Below are 23,600 nucleotides of genomic sequence, written 5' to 3'. Positions count from 1 at the left end.
TGGATGTAAATACCCTCAAATTAAAGCTGACAGTCTGCAGTTAAAGCACATCTTGTTTGTTTCATTTCAAATCCATTGTGGTGGTGTATAGAGCCAAAAATGTTACAATTGTGTCCATGTCCCAATATTTATGGACCTGACTGTACATTAACCCCTAGTTTTTCTTTCATGGTATCAGCACTCCTTCCATTCAACCCACTTGTTTTTAATTAAAAGGAGACTGCATAAGGGTTAATACCTTCTTGGTCTCAGTTTAGTTTCGGAGCCCACATGGAATGGTGAGCATTTTGAGATCTGTTCACATGGTACTGTTCTGCATTGCAGCTTTTGTTGCTGTGAGGTTGTGCCTGTGGGTTGGTGTGGCCCAGTGACAAAGGGGGCTCAGCCTGACAGAAGGGGTGTGGTGCTGCAGTGGTCCTCGTGTGGTGCTGTGCAGATTTAGTGTAGTCCACTTGATAGAGGCCACTGTGGTTTATTTTGCCTGTGATACACGGAGCTGCTGCCGAAACAGTGGCAACAAGGGGAACAGCATAGTAACAATAGAACTCCTCAGATACCTTATACGACTTTTGGCTTTTTCGCACAGCCAAAAGTTCCAGCCAAAAAAGAACAATGCCAATGCTGCTTGTCTACTAACATGATTCCACTTAAAAAAAAAAAAAAACTATAACAAGATTATCATCTTCATTCTTTGTGGTCATGGACAAATATCTTGCTAAATCCCATAATGCTAGCCCTTTAAGATTTACATCTTTAACTTCCCCACCTGAGTCCTCAAATAAACCAAATATCAATGAGATGGCTAAATCTAGCATTATGTCAAAGAAGGATACAAGGAAAGGCAAAGCTTTTTAAGAAACACCGAAAACACAAGCACACACAGCAAAATATCTACACTGTGCTGTTTAACAGCAAATTCTGAAAACCTACAGATTCCTGCGCACTCCTACAGTTTTCTTATTTCAAGATATCCTTCACTCACTGTCACACAAATATACAACCTTAGGGCTCATTCACACGACCGTGCCGTGTTTTGCGGTCCGCAAATTGCGGATCCGCCAAACACAGATGCCGCCTGTGTGCATTCTGCAATTTGTGGAACGGAACAGATGGGCCATTATAGAAATGCCTATTCTTGTCTGCAAAACAGACAAGAATAGGACATGTTTTATCATTTTTGCAGGGCCACGGAACAGAGCAACGGATGCGGACAGCACACAGAGTGGGTCCGCACCCGAACAGCAAAAAATGTGCCTCGGATGCAGAAATCAAACCACAGTCGTGTGAATGAGCCCTTAACCCAATCTACCTTAATTTGCAGAACCATATAAGGTTCCAATTTCTTCCCCAGGCCAAACTTTGATTGATGAACAATGTCAGTGTCACAGCCAGACAGCTGAGAAGCGCTCACAGGAGCTTCTCAGATCCTCCTCCTTGAATTTCTTTGTTTTGGTTTAGTTTCTTATCTCGTTAGTCTATCTCAGCTGTCATGCAGTTAGACTGATCGCTACCCTTTAAGTTCCTCCCCATAATGCAGTAGTGTGCGGCTGATACAACTTCCTGGAGTGTGTGTGCATGCTGTTCCCAGTTCCCAGTTCCCTGTTCCCAGTTCCCAGTTCCCAGTCGTCAGTCGTCATTCGCCTGCAAGATAAGTGCTGTTTATGTATTTATGATTTTGTCTTTTCTGGATCCAGGTGACCCTGACTCCCTCCGTGTCAGTGTAGGGAGCCGGTGGTCGTGTCCCTTCACTATTGTAGGGACTTCAGGTAATAGATAGCCGAGGAACGTGGATATGCGGCCATCCACCTTTTGGGTGTTCGCATAGGCTGAGCAGTGAGGGAGAGCGGCAGGTCTATTGCAGGGGTCTCCCTTTGTTCCTTAGTTGTGGATCCAGAGAGACATTGTTTATATGGTATTGTCTTGTTTCCTGTACACCATCCATGACAGTCAGACAATCACGCTCAAAGCTTTCAATGATCCATCAGAAACATACTGTATTGCTGGAGACGACCATCCTGGTTAGCAGAACAACAAAAGGATGTCCGTAAGTTTGACACTCTTCACTGTTTATCAAGGGTCTAAAATGACTCTTGGCATTTGCTCTTAGCCTCTGAAATCAGTTTTTGTTTTCAATTGTGTTATTGTTTTGTATGCTACATTATAACTGTATTTGATTGTTTATATTCTTAATGAAGCCGATGTTCCTCCTTCTTCCACTCTCCTTTAGAAAACTGTCTGCGACATGTGGACTGCCCTTTAATAAGGCTACTCTATAGTATATCGATCCTTGCTAGTTGCTGGTAAAGGCTCGTTCACACGACCGTTCCAGTTTTTTTGCGGTCCGCAAATTGCGGATCAGCAAAAAACGGAAGCCGCCCATGTGCCTTTCGCAATTTGCGGAACGGAACAGAAGGCCCATTAAAGAAATGCCTATTCTTGTCTACAAAACGGACAAGAATAGGACAGGACTCATAATTTTTGCGGGGCCATGGAACGGAGCAACGGATGCGGACAGCACACAGAGTGCTGTCCGCATCTTTTGCGGACCATTGAACTGAATGGTTCCGTATATGGACCATATGCGGAACGCAGAAAATGGCCCGTATACGGAACGCAAAATACGTTCGTGTGAACGAGCCCTAAAGCTGAAGATGACTAATGAAGTGTTAAGCCATCAGGTGATACCTAGATATTACAGACAACTAACCAGTAAGGAGTACCTTTGACTTAAAACAATGAAACTCTTCTCATGGAATGTGGCAGTCCATACATACCGCAATTAAGTACAAAAAATATGCCAACAAAGGCCCAGTGGAAGAAAAACTCTGCAGGAACCTGAAGGGCAAAGTGGCAAAACTGTCTCTTGTTTTTCAGCCAATTATTTTAAATTAATTAAAGTCAGGGGGTGTTGCTCTTCTATTTAGAGAGGAAATTGCAGATAACAATATATGACATTTCTTGCAAAAGTCAAGACATCTGATAACATATAGGGATGAGCGAACTTGTGTTTTCAAGTTCAGTGTACAAGGTTCAGGTTATCTAAGAATTCCGTTATGGATTCTGCTACCACGGACCATAACTTATGGTCCGTGGTAGCGGACTTCATAATGGAATTCTTAGATAATCCAAACCTTGTACGCTGAACTTGAAAACACAAGTTCGCGCAACACTAGTTAGTATATATTCACACCGCCTACTCTCCTAGGCATGATTTTTTTCTCCAGACTTTGGAAAAGCTCTCATTTGATGTAGATGGTCTGAGTGAAGGCCTCCATTAAAAATGAAACACATGCACAGTGCTTTTTTGAAAACTTTACCGTTTTATTACAATTTTGCCCATATATATACAAAATCCATCAACGTTTACTTCTACTTAACTTGATGGCAAAAAATAACTTTTCTGGGGGTGATTCAACAATTTCTCTTATACTTTTAAATGGTGCTTGCCAGTTCTATGTGCCATGATGGTCCACTGCACTAGTGTGATCTCTTTCCCGGTCAGATATCATTTCTGAAAGTGTAAAGAGAAACAATAGGAGATATTATTTAGCATCCTGTTATAGTTTATTAACATTTCTGCATCATTAATTGTAGGTTTTAAAAAAAAAGTAATTTGTGATTTGTACTTATAGCTCTAAGCATGAAGACCAGAAAAAAACAACATATATATTTATACACTCCTCAGCATTGAAATTGCAACACAAAGCCATAAGGTTATGCAAATCAGGTGTTGCTAAGATCTGTAGACAGTGGCGTACATAGAGAAGTAAGGGCACCATAGCAAGGATCAAACCAGCCCCCCCCCCCCCCCCACAAGACAGAAGGGTTTCCACCTAAACACCTTTGAATGACCCTTGGGCCATTTTGTCCACTGCCTCATTTGCTAAAAGTTGTTCCTTTAGAGGGTAGAGTCCTGGCCCAGTGTCCCTAACTCCCAGTAGAAGAGAGGATGATCCCAACTGGACCCCCTCTTGCCCTGGGTAGCCATCCCAACTGGGCGCCCTTTTGCCCTGGACCCCATAGCAGTCGCATGGTCTGCCACTTGCCAGATTGAAAACAAACTTTTTTAGCCACTTAAAACCTCAAAAACAAGATCAACTAACGTGGGATGACTGTGCAAGGCCTCCTGTTCATCAGTGTGCCAGTTATCGCCACTTGTTGCAAACTTGGTTTATCAGTCTGGCAAATCTCTATGCGTTTAGGACGAGATGTCAGCAGTGTTCAATGCTGAGTGTCCTGGTGGTTGGGAGAAAAACAATAAACTGGAATGACAGCAAGATGTACAGAGAGGTGAACCCATGCATGGACTGATCATTTCATTAGAAGAGTGATGTGTAGTAATCCATTCTGTACTGCAAGTGAAATTTGATGTCACATCCCAAGCCTAGGGTGGCAAACAGTGTCTACAGAAACCATCAGAAGGCATGTGCATGACATTGACGACATTGGAATACGAGCTAAACATCCAGCTACAGGTTTTCCATCAGCCTCACACCACTGCTCTCAAAGGCTATCATGGTACACAGCAAGATGCCAATGGAGGCTGAAATGGTGGTCTGACCTCTTCAGCGATGAGTCCTGCTTTTGGCTAAGATGCAGTGATAGCTGGCAATCAGTATGGACTCTGGAGCCTATGTGGGCAATGCCATGAAGAGGCCTTCAGGGAATGTCACACCAGTCCTACTCCCGGGATTACAGCATGTGGTGGCATACTATATGGTTGCTAAACCCATCTAGTCTTCATTTCAGGTAGACTAACAGTTTGGCGTTACATTGATTTGGTCATGGAACCAGTGGAATGACCATTTCTCCAAAGTGGCCCTGGAGCAGTTTTTCAACAGGACAACGCCAGACTGCATGTCGCTTGTGCTACTGTGAGCAGCCTGCATGGCCTAAACATAGAACCATGGCCTGCAACATCTTCGGATTCATCTTCCTATTGAGCACATCTGAGCTGTCATTGTTAACCACCTCCCATCCGCCCATAGACTAAAAACGTCCGAGAGGTGGTTCTATATTTCTGAATGGACGTTCCTGAACGTCCATTCAGAAACTGCAGCTGCACGCTAATCGTGCAGCTGCAGATCGGGTTGCCCGCTGTCAGTGACAGCAGGGGAACCCTTAGAGAAGGCAGGGACAGTGCCCAGGTGTCCCTGCCTTCTAGATCGCTGTATAGCGCTTCCTGTTCCGGCCCGGCGGTCATGTGATTGCTGGAGCCGGGAGAGTGCAGGAGCTGTGAGGTATTTCAGAGACCTCAATTAGCCCTGCACTGAGGCTGTACAGCGCTGTATTGCGCTGTACAGCCTCTCTGGGGGGTGTATTTCTCCTGTAACTGGGGCTACTATGTCAGCCCCAGTTACAGGAGAAATCAACAGTGAAAAAATAAATAAAAAGTGACGTTAAATGTCCCCCAGAGGTCTTGCATGACCTTATGGGGGACGCAAAGTGTAAAATAAAAAAATAAAAAATAAAGTGTTAAAAATAAAAAAAAATTTTAAAAATAGAATAAATAAAATAAAATAGACATATTTGGTATTGCCGCGTCCTTGACGGTCGGCTCTATAAATATATCACATGATCGACCCAGTCCGATAAACACCATAAAAAAAAAAAACTGTGTCAAAAAAAGCAATTTTAAAGTGTTAAAAATAAAAAAAAATGTTAAAAATAGAAATAAATAAAATAAAAAAGTATACATATTGGGTATCGCCGTGTCCATAACAACCAGCTCTATAAAAATATCACATGACCTAACCCCTCGGGTGAACACCGTAAAAAAATAAAAATAAAAACTGTGTCAAAAAAAGCCATTTTTGTCCCTTACATCACAAAAAGTGCAACATCAAGTGATCAAAAAGGCTTATGTCCCACGAAATAGTGCCAATAAAACAGTCACCTCATCCCGGGAAAAATGAGCCCCAACATAAGAAAATCGCTCAAAAAATAAAAAAAACTATAGCTCTCAGAACATGGACACATTAAAACTAAATTTTCTTTGTTTTAAAAATGCTATTATTGTGTACAACTTAAATAAATAAGAAAAAGTATACATATTAGGTATCGCCACGTCCGTAACGATCTGCTCTATAAAAATGTCACTTGACCGAACCCCTCAGGTGAACGCTGTAAAAATAAATAAATAAAAACTGTGCTAAAACAACCAATTTTTTTGTCACCTTGCCCAATAAAGTGTTATAATGAATGATCAAAAAATTATATGTACCCAAAAATAGTACCAATAAAACTGGCACCTTATGCCCTAGTTAATGGGGTCACTTTTTGGGAGTTTCTACTGTAAGGGTGCATCAGGGGGCTTCAAATGGGACATGGCATCTAAAAACCATGTGACGCTCCTTTTCTTCTGCGCCCTGCCGTGTGCCTATACAGCAGTTTATGACCACATGTACAGTGTTTCTGAAAACCTCAGAATCTGGGTAATAAATATTGAGTTTTGTTTGGCTGTTAACCATCGATGTGTTAAAGAAAAAATTGGATTAAAATGGAAAATCTGCCAAAAAAGTGAAATTAAAAAATTGATCTCCATTTTCCTTTAATTCTTGTGGAACGCCTAAAGGGTTAACAAAGTTTTTAAAATCGGTTTTAAGTAACTTGAGGGGTGTAGTTTCTGCAATGGGGTCATTTATGAGGGTATCCACTATGTAGGCCCCACAAAGTGACTTCAGACCTGAACTGGTCCTTAAAAAGTGGGTTTTGGCAATTTTCTTAAAAATTTTAAGAATTGCTTCTAAACTTCAAAGCCTTCTAACGTCCAAAAAAAATAAAATGACATTTCCAAAATGATGCCAACATAAAGTAGAAATATGGGGAATGTTAAGTAATAAATATTTTATGAGGTATCACTTTCTGTTTTAAAAGCAGAGAAATAGAAATTTAGAAAATTGCGAATTTTTTGAAATTTTGGGTAAATTTGGTAAACTTGGGATTTTTTCATAAATAAAGGTGAAATATATTGACTCAAATTTATGACTAGCATGAAGTACAATGTATCATGAGAAAACAGTCTCTGAATGGCTTGGATAAGTAAAAGCGTTCCAAAGTTATTACCACATAAAGTGAGATATGTCAGATTTGCAAAATTTGGCCTGGTCAGGAAGGGGGCAAATGGCCCAGATGTGAAGTGGTTAAGCAATTGCAAAGGGAGCTGCCAGCAGCCTGCTCAAGTGCATTCAGGGTATCAGAACATTACTCAGGCAACCATTAATAAGCTCATTGATAGCATGCCAAGTTGTGTAAATGCATGTATTTCTGCGTGTGGCGCTCATACTCGATCCTGTATAAATCAAGATGTTTTTATTATGGGGGGGGGGCATTTATCATTTGCGGTTGTTTTTGTGTCGATTTTAAGTCTGTCTTTGCTTTATCAAATTTATGAACTGATGCATCTTAATATATTTGCAATGTGGTTTACACCTATATATCTAAATGTACACTAGGGGGTTGCTTGGCGTAAGTCGCAACGTTATGGCAACCTTTGCAAAAGTAGCACATAGTAAATGTGCCATAATCCAGGTCTAATCTCATTTTTAGCTCATAAACATACACCACTTCGAAAAGTGGCGAGGAATGCCAAATGTAGCAAAAACTTACCAAATGTCGCAAAAAATGGTGCAACCGCCATTACTTGGGACTTTTTTAAGCCACAAAACTGACATATTTGATTTGATGTCCCCCTTTGTTTCCATATTTTATAATTTGCATATCATTAATGTGTCTATTCATTAGTTTGTGAACCCTTCAGAATTGTCATTTCTGCATAAACTTGACCTACAATTACATCAGATTTTCACATGCAGATAAAGATAACCAAATCAAACAAATGACTAAAAAATATTAGGCTTGGTAATTTATTTATTGAGGGAAATGATTCAATGTCATATGTCTGCGAGTGGCAAATGTATGTGAAACTTTGCATTAAGTAACTTGTTTGACACCATTGTGCAGCAATAATTTCAACTAAACGTTTCAGTAAGGCCCCTTTCACACGAGAGAGTATTCCGCGCGGATGCGATGAGGGAGGTGAACGCATTGCACCCACACTGAATACCGACCCATTCATTTCTATGGGGCTGTTCACATGAGCGGTGATTTTCACGCATCACATGCTCCTCTTTGTGCGTTTTTCACGTAAAGCAGGCCCCATAGAAATGAATGGGGTTGCGTGAAAATCGGAAGCATCCGCAAGCAAGTGAGGATGCGGTGCGATTTTCACGCACGGTTGCTAGGAGACGATCGGGATGGAGACCCGATCATTATTATTTTCCCTTATAACATGGTTATAAGGGAAAACAATAGCATTCTGAATACAGAATGCATAGTAAAACATCGCTGGAGGGGTTAAAAAAAATAAAAAAATAAAATGTAACTCACCTTAATCCACTTGTTCGCGTAGCCCGGCATCTCCTTCTGGCTTCATCTGATCTCTGTGCAGCAACAGGACCTTTGGTGATGTCATTCCGGTCATCACATGATCCATCACCATGGTAAAAGATCATGTGATGGATCATGTGATGACCGGAATGACGTCACCAAAGGTCCTGTTGCTGCACAGAGATCAGATGAAGCCAGAAGGAGATGCCGGGCCTCAAACAAGTGGACTAAGGTGAGTTAAATTTTTTTTTTTTTTTTTTTTTTAACCCCTCCAGCGAGGTTTTACTATGCATTCTGTATTCAGAATGCTATTATTTTCCCTTATAACCATGTTATAAGGGAAAATAATACTATTTACAGAACACCGATCCCAAGCCCGAACTTCTGTGAAGAAGTTCGGGTTTGGGCACCAAACACGCGCGATTTTTCTCACGCGAGTGCAAAACGCATTACAATGTTTTGCACTCGTGCGGAAAAATCGTGGGTGTTCCCGCAACGCACCCGCACATTTTCCTGCAACGCCCGTGTGAAAGGGGCCTAAGTGTTGATTAGTTCTGCACATCGGCTTGGATGATTTTTATATTACTCTGTAGAAAACAGCTTCAACTCTGCTGTCTTGGTGGCTTTCCTTCCATGAACTGCTTGCTTCAGGTCCTTCCACAACATTTATTTTGGATTAAAGGTCTGGACTTTGACTTGGCCATTCCAAAACTAAGTTATTCTTCCTTAATAAGACTTTGTTTATTGTCTTACTGCATAACCCATGTTCTCTTGAGATTCAGCTCATGGACAGATATTCTGACATTTTTGTTCAGAAATGGCAGGCATACCTGTAATTCAGAATTCATTGTTCCATCAATGGTGGCAAGTCATCCTGACCCAGATACAGCAAAACAGGCCCAAACCATAATACTACCACTACCGTGTTTCACAGATAGCATGACATTTTAATGCCAATTGCAATATTTTCCTTTTTCCAAACATCACACAAAAAATGTATATTTTGGTCTCATTGTGGGTCATTTGCAAAGATCAGCTTGCCAGTCTTTGTTTCCTCTTTGTACTGCCGGAAGATGCGCCTAATTTATGACAAGGTGCCTCGTCATCAATTATGTGCACCTCCAGCAGTCCGTCTGCTAGGAGTTAAAACTACTCCAGTGTCTGACTCAAGTTTTTCTCCAACCTTTCCCCCTGTTTCCATAAAAGGCATAAAAGTTGGTAAATCTGAGGATTATTTCCCAGCCCTGCCACTCTCCCACCACTCCTTCGATACTACCAAGTGTTGAATGCAGCGCAAAAACGTCCATGCAACAAAATATTTTTGCACGGGTGTTTAAAAAGTCACATAAAAAAGCCCTTGTGACCTTTTTATACCAAAATAGGTGTAGCACCATTCGTAAATGACTCCCATTGTTCCAATAGCCTTGTCGCTTGTCCAGGTAATCTTTATCAAACTGCAGACAGACAGCAATGCTCTTTTTGGAGAGCAGAGGCTTTCTCCTTCCAATCCTGCCATGCACACACCATTGTTGTTCACTGTCCTCCTGATGGTGGACTCATAAATATTAACATTAGCTGTCAGAAAGTCCTTTAGCTGCCTAGAAGTTACCTTGTGTTCATTTGTGACCTCACAGCTATTACATGCCCTTGCTCATGGTGTAATCTTTGTTGGTTGACCACTCCTGAGGAGGGTGATAATGGGCTTGAATTTCCTCCATTTGTACACAATCTGTCTGATTGTAGATTGGTGTAGTCCAAACTCTTTAGAGATAGTTTTGTAACCTTTTCCAGCTTGATGAACATCAACAACTCTTCTTCTTAAGTCTTCAGAAATCTCCTTTGTTCGTGCCATGATACATTTTGTGAAGGTCAGACTTTGATAGATCCTTGTTCTGTAACCCCTTTGCTATCAGCTCCGTACATATACGGCGATGGAGCGATGTGTAAACATGGCGTCGGCTCGCACGTGCAGCGGGCGTCATGGCCGGCAGGTCTCTGCTGTTTCAAACAGCAGAGACCTGCTGCTAATTACTGTGATCGGCAATAATGTTGATCGCGGTAATTAAATGCTTTAGATGCCATGACCAAGTGAGGTCACGGCATCTAAATGTGCAAAAACCCAGAAGGTCGCGCTTCCGGGCTCGCGCTTCCTACCGATGCCCCTGGAGCCTAATTTATACGCTCATATTGAGCCATAAAATTATAACAATTATATTTTTTTTAAATATTAAAAAATATATTAAAAAAATATAAATATATATAAAAGTTTAAATCACTCCCCTTTCCGTATAATTAAAAAATAAATACCTAAATAACAATAAATATAAACATCATGGGCATCACCGCGACCGAAAACGGCCATACTATTCCAATACAGCGAATGGCGTAACGGAAAAAAGGGTCAAAATCGCTGATTTGCCATTTTTTCATTGCTTCTCTTACCCAAACAAATGTAATAAAATGTGATCAAAAAGTCACACACACTCCAAAATGGTATCAATAAAAATACCAGATTGTTCCGCAAACAATGAAACCCTAAATAGCTCAGTAGACATAAGTATAAAAAGGTTATGGGGTCAGAATATGGTGATGTAAAAAATAAATAAAAAATTATCAAAGTTTCAATTTATTTTTACATACAACAATGCCGTGGGAACAAAACCCATAAAATGGTGGAGGAATTGCGTTTTTTTTTTTCAATTACACCCCATTTGGAAATTTTTTACTGCTTTCCACTACATTTTCTGCCATAATTAATGGTGCCATTAGAAAGTACAACTTGTCCCGCAATAAATAAGCCCTCATACAGCTATGTGACCGGAAATATAAAAAAGTTATGGCTCAAGGAATATAGGGAAGAAAAATGAATACGAAAAAAACTCCGGTGTCCTAAGGGTTAAATTAAACAGGTTGGCCACTCACGCTTGATCTCATTATCATCTCATTGATTGAAAACTCATGACTAACTTCACCTTCAAATTATCTGCTAAATCTAAAGGTTCACGTACTTTTGTCACTCACAGAAGTCTAATATTTTGGATTTGTTTGATTTGGTTATCTTTATCTACTTGTAGGGCTTGTGTGAAAATGAAGTTGGTACAATTCATGCAGAAATATAGAAAATTCTGAAATATACAAAAAACTAAGGACGATGTCCAGCTTCCAAAAAAAGCGCACCAGGGAGATACTACAGGTTTCCAGGTTCAGGGTTTGCAAAGAGTTTATCCCCCTAGTAGGGGTGGAGATCATAAACGCAAACTCCTGAACAGGGAATCCTTTTGGACATTCCGGATAGTCTCTTGCATCCCTTCAGGTTGAAATCGCAAACATAATTTGATTTTGCATTATTGATCCTTCTTAAGCCTCATGCACACGACCGTATTTTTTCACGGTCCGCAAAACGGGGTTCCGTTGGTCCGTGATCCGTGACCGTTTTTTTCGTCCGTGGGTCTTCCTTGATTTTTGGAGGATCCACGTTTTGGTGTCCGCTTGGCCGTGCGGAGCCAAACGGATCCGTCCTGAATTACAATGCAAGTCAATGGGGACGGATCCGTTTGACGTTGACACAATATGGTGCAATTTCAAACGGATCCGTCCCCCATTGACTTTCAATGTGAAGTCAGGAGTCCCTATTATACCATCGGATCGGAGTTTTCTCCAATCCGATGGTATATTTTAACTTGAAGCGTCCCCATCACCATGGGAACGCCTCTATGTTAGAATATACTGTCGGATATGAGTTAGATCGTGAAACTCATATCCGACAGTATACACTGCGTGCAGAATTATTAGGCAAATGAGTATTTTGACCACATCAGCCTCTTTATGCATGTTGTCTTACTCCAAGCTGTATAGGCTCGAAAGCTTACTACCAATTAAGCATATTAGGTGATGTGCATCTCTGTAATGAGAAGGGGTGTGGTCTAATGACATCAACACCCTATATTAGGTGTGCATAATTATTAGGCAACTTCCTTTCCTTTGGCAAAATGGGTCAAAAGAAGGACTTGACAGGCTCAGAAAAGTCAAAAATAGTGAGATATCTTGCAGAGGGATGCAGCACTCTTAAAATTGCAAAGCTTCTGAAGCGTGATCATCGAACAATCAAGCGTTTCATTCAAAATAGTCAACAGGGTCGCAAGAAGCGTGTGGAAAAACCAAGGCGCAAAATAACTGCCCATGAACTGAGAAAAGTCAAGCGTGCAGCTGCCAAGATGCCACTTGCCACCAGTTTGGCCATATTTCAGTGCTGCAACATCACTGGAGCGCCCAAAAGCACAAGGTGTGCAATACTCAGAGACATGGCCAAGGTAAGAAAGGCTGAAAGACGACCACCACTGAACAAGACACACAAGCTGAAACGTCAAGACTGGGCCAAGAAATATCTCAAGACTGATTTTTCTAAGGTTTTATGGACTGATGAAATGAGAGTGAGTCTTGATGGGCCAGATGGATGGGCCCGTGGCTGGATTGGTAAAGGGAAGAGAGCTCCAGTCCGACTCAGACGCCAGCAAGGTGGAGGTGGAGTACTGGTTTCGGCTAGTATCATCAAAGATGAGCTTGTGGGGCCTTTTCGGGTTGAGGATGGAGTCAAGCTCAACTCCCAGTCCTACTGCCAGTTTCTGGAAGACACCTTCTTCAAGCAGTGGTACAGGAAGAAGTCTGCATCCTTCAAGAAAAACATGATTTTCATGCAGGACAATGCTCCATCACACGCGTCCAAGTACTCCACAGCGTGGCTGGCAAGAAAGGGTATAAAAGAAGAAAATCTAATGACATGGCCTCCTTGTTCACCTGATCTGAACCCCATTGAGAACCTGTGGTCCATCATCAAATGTGAGATTTACAAGGAGGGAAAACAGTACACCTCTCTGAACAGTGTCTGGGAGGCTGTGGTTGCTGCTGCACGCAATGTTGATGGTGAACAGATCAAAACACTGACAGAATCCATGGATGGAAGGCTTTTGAGTGTCCTTGCAAAGAAAGGTGGCTATATTGGTCACTGATTTGTTTTTGTTTTGTTTTTGAATGTCAGAAATGTATATTTGTGAATGTTGAGATGTTATATTGGTTTCACTGGTAAAAATAAATAATTTAAATGGGTATATATTTGTTTTTTGTTAAGTTGCCTAATAATTATGCACAGTAATAGTCACCTGCACACACAGATATCCCCCTAAAATAGCTAAAACTAAAAACAAACTAAAAACTACTTCCAAAAATATTCAGCTTTGATATTAATGAGTTTTTTGGGTTCATTGAGAACATGGTTGTTGTTCAATAATAAAATTAATCCTCAAAAATACAACTTGCCTAATAATTCTGCACTCCCTGTATTCTAACACAGAGGCGTTCCCATAGTGATGGGGACGCTTATAGTTAGAATATACTACGAACTGTGTACATGACTGCCCCTTGCTGCCTGGCAGCACCCGATCTCTTACAGGGGGCTGTAATCCGCACAATTAACCCCTCAGGTGCTGCACCTGAGGGGTTAATTGTGCATATCATAGCCCCCTGTAAGAGATCAGGGGCTGACAGGCAGCAGGGGGCAGACCCCCCTCCCTCCCCAGTTTGAATATCATTAATGGCCAGTGTGCGGCCTCCCCCGGCCCCCCCTCGCTCCCTCTATTGTAATATCATTGGTGGCCAGTGTGCGGCCTCCCCCGGCCCCCCTCCCTCCACTGCTCAAAAAAATAAAGTGAACACTTAAACAACACAATGTAACTCCAAGTCAATCACACTTCTGTGAAATCAAACTGTCCACTTAGGAAGCAACACTGAGTGACAATCAATTTCACATGCTGTTGTGCAAATGGGATAGACAACAGGTGGAAATTATAGGCAATTAGCAAGACACCCCCAATAAAGGAGTGGTTCTGCAGGTGGTGACCACAGATCACTTCTCAGTTCCTATGCTTCCTGGCTGATGTTTTGGTCACTTTTGAATGCTGGCAGTGCTTTCACTCTAGTGGTAGCATGAGACGGAGTCTACAACCCACACAAGTGGCTCAGGTAGTGCAGCTTATCCAGGATGGCACATCAATGCGAGCTGTGGCAAGAAGGTTTGCTGTGTCTGTCAGCGTAGTGTCCAGAGCATGGAGGCGCTACCAGGAGACAGGCCAGTACATCAGGAGACGTGGAGGAGGCCGTAGGAGGGCAACAACCCAGCAGCAGGACCGCTACCTCCGCCTTTGTGCAAGGAGGAACAGGAGGAGCACTGCCAGAGCCCTGCAAAATGACCTCCAGCAGGCCACAAATGTGCATGTGTCTGCTCAAACGGTCAGAAACAGACTCCATGAGGGTGATATGAGGGCCCGACGTCCACAGGTGGGGGTTGTGCTTACAGCCCAACACCGTGCAGGACGTTTGGCATTTGCCAGAGAACACCAAGATTGGCAAATTCGCCACTGGCGCCCTGTGCTCTTCACAGATGAAAGCAGGTTCACACTGAGCACATGTGACAGCTGTGACAGAGTCTGGAGGCGCCGTGGAGAACATTCTGCTGCCTGCAACATCCTCCAGCATGACCGGTTTGGCATTGGGTCAGTAATGGTGTGGGGTGGCATTTCTTTGGAGGCCCTCCATGTGCTCGCCAGAGATAGCCTGACTGCCATTAGGTACCGAGATGAGATCCTCAGACCCCTTGTGAGACCATATGCTGGTGCGGTTTGCCCTGGGTTCCTCCTAATGCAAGACAATGCTAGACCTCATGTGGCTGGAGTGTGTCAGCAGTTCCTGCAAGACGAAGGCATTGATGCTATGGACTGGCCCGCCCGTTCCCCAGACCTGAATCCAATTGAGCACATCTGGGACATCATGTCTCGCTCTATCCACCAACGTCACATTGCACCACAGACTGTCCAGGAGTTGGCAGATGCTTTAGTCCAGGTCTGGGAGGAGATCCCTCAGGAGACCGTCCGCCACCTCATCAGGAGCATGCACAGGCGTTGTAGGGAGGTCATACAGGCACGTGGAGGCCACACACACTACTGAGCCTCATTTTGACTTGTTTTAAGGACATTACATCAAAGATGGATCAGCCTGTAGTGTGTTTTTCCACTTTAATTTTGAGTGTGACTCCAAATCCAGACCTCCATGGGTTAAAAAAATTGATTTCCATTTTTTTATTTTTGTGTGATTTTGTTGTCAGCACATTCAACTATGTAAAGAACAAAGTATTTCAGAAAAATATTTAATTAATTCAAATTTAGGATGTGTTATTTTTGTGTTCCCTTTATTTTTTTGAGCAGTGTATTTATAGCAAACAAATAAAGCAGCAGCACACCACTAAATGCACTAAGACTGAGCGAACAGGTGAATGTGTGAACAGGGTCAAATACATGATGCCAATACTTACGGAAGAAGCTCTTAGCGCATATTATTGATCAAAAATATGTCTGGCCCACCTACCAGACGACAAGGTAGCTTCTTATCAGGTGGGACCTACTCTAACACGGAGGGTCCAGCTCCATTATTACTCTGATTAAAAACACCAAGGGGTGGGGGATGGGCGGGGAGTGCTAAGTTCCAAAGATGATGCCTAGTCCTCTATAATATACATATAAACAAAAAAACGGCACAGCACCTCCTGAGAAAAATCGCAGGTGCAAGCTACCCGGCAATAATACAGCAAACAAATAAAGCAGCAGCACACCACTAAATGCACTAAGACTTAGCGAACAGGTGAATGTGTGAACAGGGTCAAATACATGACGCCAATACTTACGGAAGAAGCTCTTAGCGCATATTATTGCTGTATTATTGCCGGGTAGCTTGCACCTGCGATTTGTCTCAGGAGGTGCTGTTCCGTTTTTTTGTTTATATGTATATTATAGAGGACTAACCATCATCTTTGGAACTTAGCACTCCCCGCCCATCCCCCACCCCTTGGTGTTTTTAATCAGAGTAACAATGGAGCTGGACCCTCCGTGTTAGAGTAGGTCCCACCTGATAAGAAGCTAACTTGTCGTCTGGTAGGTGGGCCCGACATATTTTTGATCAATAATATGCGCTAAGAGCTTCTTCCGTAAGTATTGGCGTCATGTATTTGACCGCGTTCACACATTCACCTGTTCGCTCAGTCTTAGTGCATTTAGTGGTGTGCTGCTGCTTTATTTGTTTGCTGTATTATTGCCGGGTAGCTTGCACCTGCGATTTGTCTCAGGAGGTGCTGTTCCGTTTTTTTTTGTTTTTTTTGTTTTTTTCTTACTGGGAGCAGCCAAAGTGCAGGGTGGGTTGCTGTTCCCCATGGTCCAGGCTGAGTTTTGGCAGGCTTACAAAAAGTCAGCCAGCAGGGTCAGTGGTGTGATTACCTGGCTGATGGTGGAGCTCTTTATAGCTGTGTGTTTTTGGAGCCAAGTGAAAACCGGAGGGTTTCTGCCAAGAGACAAAAGACAAAGCAAGGTCCCCATCCACTCCGTGGGGAGTACGGTACTGTGCCCCAAAACTTCCTATGTGATTTGTTCAGATTCGAGACTGAATTGTTTTTCCTTAAAGGGGTATTCTCATCACACTGTTTCATACTTACCTGCTCCCGGCGCGCTGTCCACTTCCTGGTTTTGGCAGGGGGCGGGCTCCATCTTGATTGAAGTCTTCTCCCGGCCGGGCGCTGGATTGAACGCGCACGCCGCCGCGCATGCGCCCTGGTGACTTCTTCCTGGCAAGTATACTATACTGGCCAGGAAGAAATCACCATAGCGCATGCGCGGCCTCGGCGTGCGCTTTCGGGACTTCGCGCGGACGGCCGGGAGAAAAGAAGAAGTCGTCTGCGCAAGCGCGGCCACCGCGATTCCGGAGAAGAGCGATGGCCGTAACCAGGGGAGATGGAAGACAACAGTCAGGTAAGTATATGTTTATTTTCTTCTAAGGGGTGGGAATTAGTTAATTAAATATATTTAGAAAAATTATCACTGTTAAATCATTAACAAATTTAACAGTGATCATTAAGATGGGAATAACCCTTTAAGTGTCGGCTGAAGTAAGCTGATCACTACCGCCTGTTGAATTGTGGTGTGCCAACAATAAAAGACATTTATTACTTTGATTTCCACCACTAAAAGGCTACTGTGTATTTATCTGAAGGCTACCATTTGGGAAATCCCTACAATATACACACAATTATATACACATATCCATCCCCAAAAAGTCAGGAGGCTGTGTAAAATATAAATAAATTGTAAAAACGAAATAAAAGTAAATAGACCGAAATTATATTCACTATAGATTAGCTATTAGTATTGGTGGAGGGAACACTGGCCAGGCTTCGATATGTCCAGGACATAGTGGAATCAGTCCTACTGTCTTTTTTGACACTGTTAACAGACATGGTGTTCCAACAAGAATATTGGACACTAGATGGGGCAATGGATCTCCTACACACAGCAACCAACAAACACTTTAGGTGAACTATGGGTACAAGTTGAAATTGCATGGAATGACATACCACAGGAGGATATCCAACATCTCTTTGACCGTCACCATGCTAGATGGACAGCCTCTATTGCAGTAAGGGGAGATGCCACCCTGCATTAATGTGACTGGACCTCAAAATATGCACCGATGCAGAACCCAAAATAAAGGGTGCACCAACTTGGTTGTGTGATTATTGACTGAGCACCACTCTCCGTTTACACTTTGTCAATCTCACCTCAATCATGTTAGGTTTTCCAGTTGTTCTTTTTCATTTTCTGGCAGCATATGTACAGTATAACAGAGTATAACGAAGTACAGCAAAAATAACTGTGACAATATATTGAGGCTATTCAAGAAATAACAACCATGAAGGCAGATGACCCACTGACAGCTATGAATAACTTGTCTATCCATTTCTCTAAAACGATGCTGAATACATACTGATTGCAGTCAGAGTCCTGGAAATGATCATATGGGTTTCTTTGAGGCAATATATTCAGACAGAGCCAGCAAAAATACTGATGACATTTGCTGCAGGTCATTTTGTTACAGCCACTTTCTTTCTGTAAAAAAAATATGAAAAAAATAAAATAAAAAAACATATTATATATGTATATATAAAGGAACAATCCATTGACAATTGATCTGACATAACATAGATACAAGCTCCGAAAACCACTGATTTCCTCCAAAACGTAGAGGCTCCTGCACTCCTATTCAGTCGTCAAAGCTATTCCATAGTAAAAGTGAAAGGTTATTACTTGGATATCTCCAGCAGATGTACCAGCAGATCCACTCCAAACACGCCCCAGGAAGAAGCCCAGGAGAAACGTGCATTGGGGTTGGTGGGTCCAGTGATTATCCCGGTCTGTATGACATTATAGCTATTTTTTTACATAGATGTTATCAAGTGGTTGTCTTATGGGTTGGATCTACATGGTGTTTACTGTATGCTTAGGACGTTTGTCCTCTATGCTTGCAAATGTAAGACCAACCTGTTAGGCATTATACACTCACCTAGAGAATTATTAGGAACACCATACTAATACAGTGTTGGACCCCCTTTTGCCTTTAGAACTGCCTTAATTCTACGTGGCATTGATTCAACAAGGTGCTGATAGCATTCTTTAGAAATGTTGGCCCATATTGATAGGAAAGCATCTTGCAGTTGATGGAGATTTGAGGGATGCACATCCAGGGCACGAAGCTCCCGTTCCACCACATCCCAAAGATGCTCTATTGGGTTGAGATCTGGTGACTGTGGGGGCCATTTTAGTATAGTGAACTCATTGTCATGTTCAACAAACCAATTTGAAATGATTCGAGCTTTGTGACGTGGTGCATTATCCTGCTGGAAGTAGCCATCAGAGGATGGATACATGTTCTCATTCTGTTTACGCCAAATTCGGACTCTACCATTTGAATGTCTCAACATTCAGAAATCGAGACTCATCAGACCAGGCAACATTTTTCCAGTCTTCAACAGTCCAATTTTGGTGAGCTCATGCAAATTGTAGCCTCTTTTTCCTATTTGTAGTGGAGATGAGTGGTACCCGGTGGGGTCTTCTGCTGTTGTAGCCCATCCGCCTCAAGGTTGTGCGTGTTGTGGCTTCACAAATGCTTTGCTGCATACCTCGGTTGTAACGAGTGGTTATTTCAGTCAACGTTGCTCTTCTATCAGCTTGAATCAGTCGGCCCATTCTCCTCTGACCTCTAGCATTCACAAGGCATTTTTGCCCACAGGACTGCCGCATACTGGATGTTTTTCCCTTTTCACACCATTCTTTGTAAACCCTAGAAATGGTTGTGCGTGAAAATCCCAGTAACTGAGCAGATTGTGAAATACTCAGACCGGCCCGTCTGGCACCAACAACCATGCCACGCTCAAAATTGCTTAAATCATCTTTCTTTCCCATTCTGACATTCAGTTTGGAGTTCAGGAGATTGTCTTGACCAGGACCACCCCCCTAAATGCATTTAAGCAACTGCCATGTGATTGGTTGACTAGATAATTGCATTAATGAGAAATAGAACAGGTGTTCCTAATAATTCTTTAGGTGAGTGTATATGGTATGGTGTATTAGCTGTAAGACAATTAGGGTTGGGATAACAGTATGTAATTGATACATTACCCAGTGTTTCATGGTTATGTCATTTTCTGACCGGATGTATCTAAGGGGTACACCTTGTGTATCATTACCTCCAACATTGCTGCTTACTTTTCTAGTTATTCTTTTCATTGATTATGTAATTGATTTGTAATAATAAAGATATGTTAACAGACCTATTATCAGGCACATCCAAAAATGTCATCTAAACCTACAATAAGCATTGATGTTATAGCTCAATAATAATCCATCATAAAAGTAAAAGTATATTTACTTTATTAAATTCCATTAAAACATAAGCAGATTAAAATTAGAGGAATCCACATGATTGTAGGGAGAAAAAGGTTAAAACAACCAAACTAGTAGGGGACTGATGAAGCCGTTGGCAAAACATGTTGGGTAAGTGGGGGACCTACATGCAAACAGCGGGCACTTGATGTATAGTTTTCCAACATTTATCTTGTGGTTTGTGGTACCGGATCCTTAGCACGGCCTATGGTGAGGTCGCTGCACATTTTTTGTGGCTTCAGACATACTCCACTTGGATATACTTTTGTAATATATTTTTTCTGGTATTATCTCATATAAACTTGCCCTAGTCTGCATGTGAGTCAGTTACCTACTAGTTTGGTTGTTTGAACCGTTTTCTCCCTTTCTTAATCTGCTTGTGTTTTAATGGAATTAAATAAAGTAAATATACAGGGTGGGCCATTTATATGGATACACCTTAATACAATGGGAATGGTTGGTGATATTAACTTCCTGTTTGTGGCATATTAGTATATGTGAGGGGGAAAACTTTTCAAGATGGGTGGTGACCATGGCGGCCATTTTGAAGTTGGCCATTTTGAATCCAACTTTTGTTTTTTCAATAGGAAGAGGGTCATGTGACACATCAAACTTATTGGGAATTTCACAAGAAAAACAATGGTGTGCTTGGTTTTAACGTAACTTTATTCTTTCATGAGTTATTTACAAGTTTCTCTTTGTTTACAGCCATTGACATGTCGCCGAGGTTAACACGTGAGGAGCGGATAGAAATTGTGTTGATGTCTGGTAAACGCAGTAACCGGGTCATTGCAGCAGATTTCAATGCAAGACACCCTACGAGACCACCCATCTCCCATGCTACAGTTAGCAAATTGCTTGCTAAGTTTTGTGAAACTGGTTCAGTGTTGGATTTGCCAAAATGTGGACGGATGAAATCTGTCTCTAATGAAGAAACATCAGTGGCTGTCCTAGCTTCATTCAGCAAGAGCCCACAGCGTAGCACTCGCCACATGTCACTGGAGAGTGGCATTTGTCGAACATCCCTTCGACGGATATTAGCTACTCACAAATGGCACCCTTACAAACTCCAGCTACTGCAGCATCTCAACGAGGATGACCAAGATCGGCGCAATGAATTTGCAGAATGGGCAAAACAAAAATTGGAACAGGACCCTCAGTTTACGCAGAAGATTTTGTTCAGTGATGAGGCAAACTTTTATGTGAATGGTGAAGTTAACAAACAAAACCACCGCTATTGGTCTGACACTAACCCACATTGGATAGATCCCTCCAAGACTGTTGAAACAAAAAAAATGATGGTATGGTGTGGTATATGGGGTACAAAGATAGTGGGGCCATTCTTCATCAATGGAAACCTCAAGGCCACTGGATATGCGAAATTGCTACATGATGATGTGTTTCCCTCTTTATGCACTGAAGCTGGCACGTTCCCTGAGTTTTTCCAGCAAGATGGTGCACCACCACATTATGGGCGTCAGGTCCGATCATTCCTAGATGAACAGTTTCCTGGAAAGTGGATTGGTCGTCGTGGGCCAGTTGAATGGCCCCCAAGGTCTCCCGATCTGACCCCCTTAGACTTTTATATTTGGGGTCATCTGAAGGCAATTGTCTATGCTGTGAAGATACGAGATGTGCAGCACCTGAAACTACGGATACTGGAAGCCTGTGCTAGCATTTCTCCTGCGGTGTTGCTATCAGTGTGTGAAGAGTGGGAGAAGAGGGTTGCATTGACAATCCAACACAATGGGCAGCACATTGAACACATTTTATAAGTGGTCAGAAACTTGTAAATAACTCATGAAAGAATAAAGTTACTTTAAAACCAAGCACACCATTGTTTTTCTTGTGAAATTCCCAATAAGTTTGATGTGTCACATGACCCTCTTCCTATTGAAAAAACAAAAGTTGGATTCAAAATGGCCAACTTCAAAATGGCCGCCATGGTCACCACCCATCTTGAAAAGTTTTTTCCCTCACATATACTAATGTGCCACAAACAGGAAGTTAATATCACCAACCATTCCCATTTTATTAAGGTGTATCCATATAAATGGCCCACCCTGTACTTTTATTTTTGTGGTGGATTATTTTTAATATGGGCTATAACACCAATGCTTATTTAACATACATGCTTATTTGACATACAAGGTAGAAAGTTCTTTTCTGCTGTCTTTGATAAGTTACCTCAATAGGAGCTTTACAACCAGGGCAGGGCTTGGAGTTGTTCTTTAGCCACTCCAAATTCTTCATCTTGTTAGCCCTTTTCTCCAGTATTTTTATTTCTAATTCTTCTGCATCAAGATCCTCTTCACTCAATTCAACACATTCTGTGACTGATGAAGAAAACAAGACATATCTTTATTATACAAAGTCTGTATAAAATGCAAAAGACAAATATAGCTAATATTATTAACCCTTTCAGGACAGGGACATTTTTTTCATTTTTGTGTTTCTGTTTATTATTCCATGCCTTCCCGGAGTTATACCGTATTTTTTGCCCTATAAGACGCACCGGCCCATAAGACCCACCTAGGTTTTTGAGGAGGAAAATAAGAAAAAAAATATTTTGAACCAAAAGGTGTGCTTTTGGTGGGTTTTGAACTAATGGTGGTCTGTGGATGACACTATTATGGGGGATCTGTGGATGACACTGTTATGGGGAATCTGTGGATGACACTGTTATGGGGGATCTGTGGATTGCACTGTTATGGGGGACTTGTGGTTTGCACTGTTATGGGGGACCTGTGGATGGCACTGTTATGGGGGATCTATGCATGACACTTTTGGGGGCATCTGTGGATGACGCACTGTTATGGGGGCATCTGTGGATGGCACTGTTATGGGGGCATCTGTGAATGGCACTGTTATGGGGGCATTTGTGGATGGCATAACACTGATATGGGGGGGGGATCTGTGGATTACACATATATAGCATCTTATGCTATGTGTCATCCACAGATCCCCCCCATAACAGTGTCCCTATGGGGGGTCGGCATCTGGTTTTGTAATGGCAGCGGGGCCTGGTGCAGTCATTGTATTCGACCTGTAGTACTTACTACAATCTTCTGTAGCAGGTAGGAGGCCGGGCAGGCGGGCAGAGGCAGCGTAACTCACTACGTCACGCGCCTATGCCACCTGCTTCATTCACAAAGTGGGAGGAGCAGGCGCATGACTCAGGAGGCCAGGCAGGCGCATCGTAACTCACTACGTCACGCGCCTGCTCCTCCCACTTTATGAATGAAACAGGCGGTGCAGGCGCGTGACGTAGTGAGTTATGCTGCCCCTGCCCGCTCTGCTTCCTGCCTGCTACGGAAGATTGTAGTAAGTACATGATTTCTATAGTTTAACATTGCCTACAGGTTAGATAATTGATTACTACAGTGAGCAGGGCCCGGTGTA

At 42.4% G+C, this 23,600-nt stretch overlaps 1 protein-coding gene across 1 annotated transcript in view; it reads right to left on the bottom strand.

The window, feature by feature from the left end:
- Nucleotides 1-3,382: 3,382 nt before the first annotated feature.
- The window catches only part of LOC120977783 (E3 ubiquitin-protein ligase RNF14-like), a 174,533-nt gene continuing 154,315 nt past the window's right edge, over nucleotides 3,383-23,600 (bottom strand). Inside the window, exons 6-8 of the mRNA XM_040405902.1 lie at nucleotides 22,386-22,534; nucleotides 18,244-18,365; nucleotides 3,383-3,511 (exon numbers count right to left, since the gene is read on the bottom strand). Coding sequence (XP_040261836.1) covers nucleotides 3,499-3,511; nucleotides 18,244-18,365; nucleotides 22,386-22,534 — 284 coding nt within the window. The 3' untranslated portion in view covers nucleotides 3,383-3,498. The remainder of the gene's footprint in view (nucleotides 3,512-18,243; nucleotides 18,366-22,385; nucleotides 22,535-23,600) is intronic.

The sequence above is a fragment of the Bufo bufo genome, chromosome 1, assembly GCF_905171765.1.
Source record: "Bufo bufo chromosome 1, aBufBuf1.1, whole genome shotgun sequence".
Lineage (NCBI taxonomy): Eukaryota > Metazoa > Chordata > Amphibia > Anura > Bufonidae > Bufo > Bufo bufo.
Note: the sequence above shows the minus strand (reverse complement) of the source record. Positions and strands in the feature narration are given on the sequence as shown.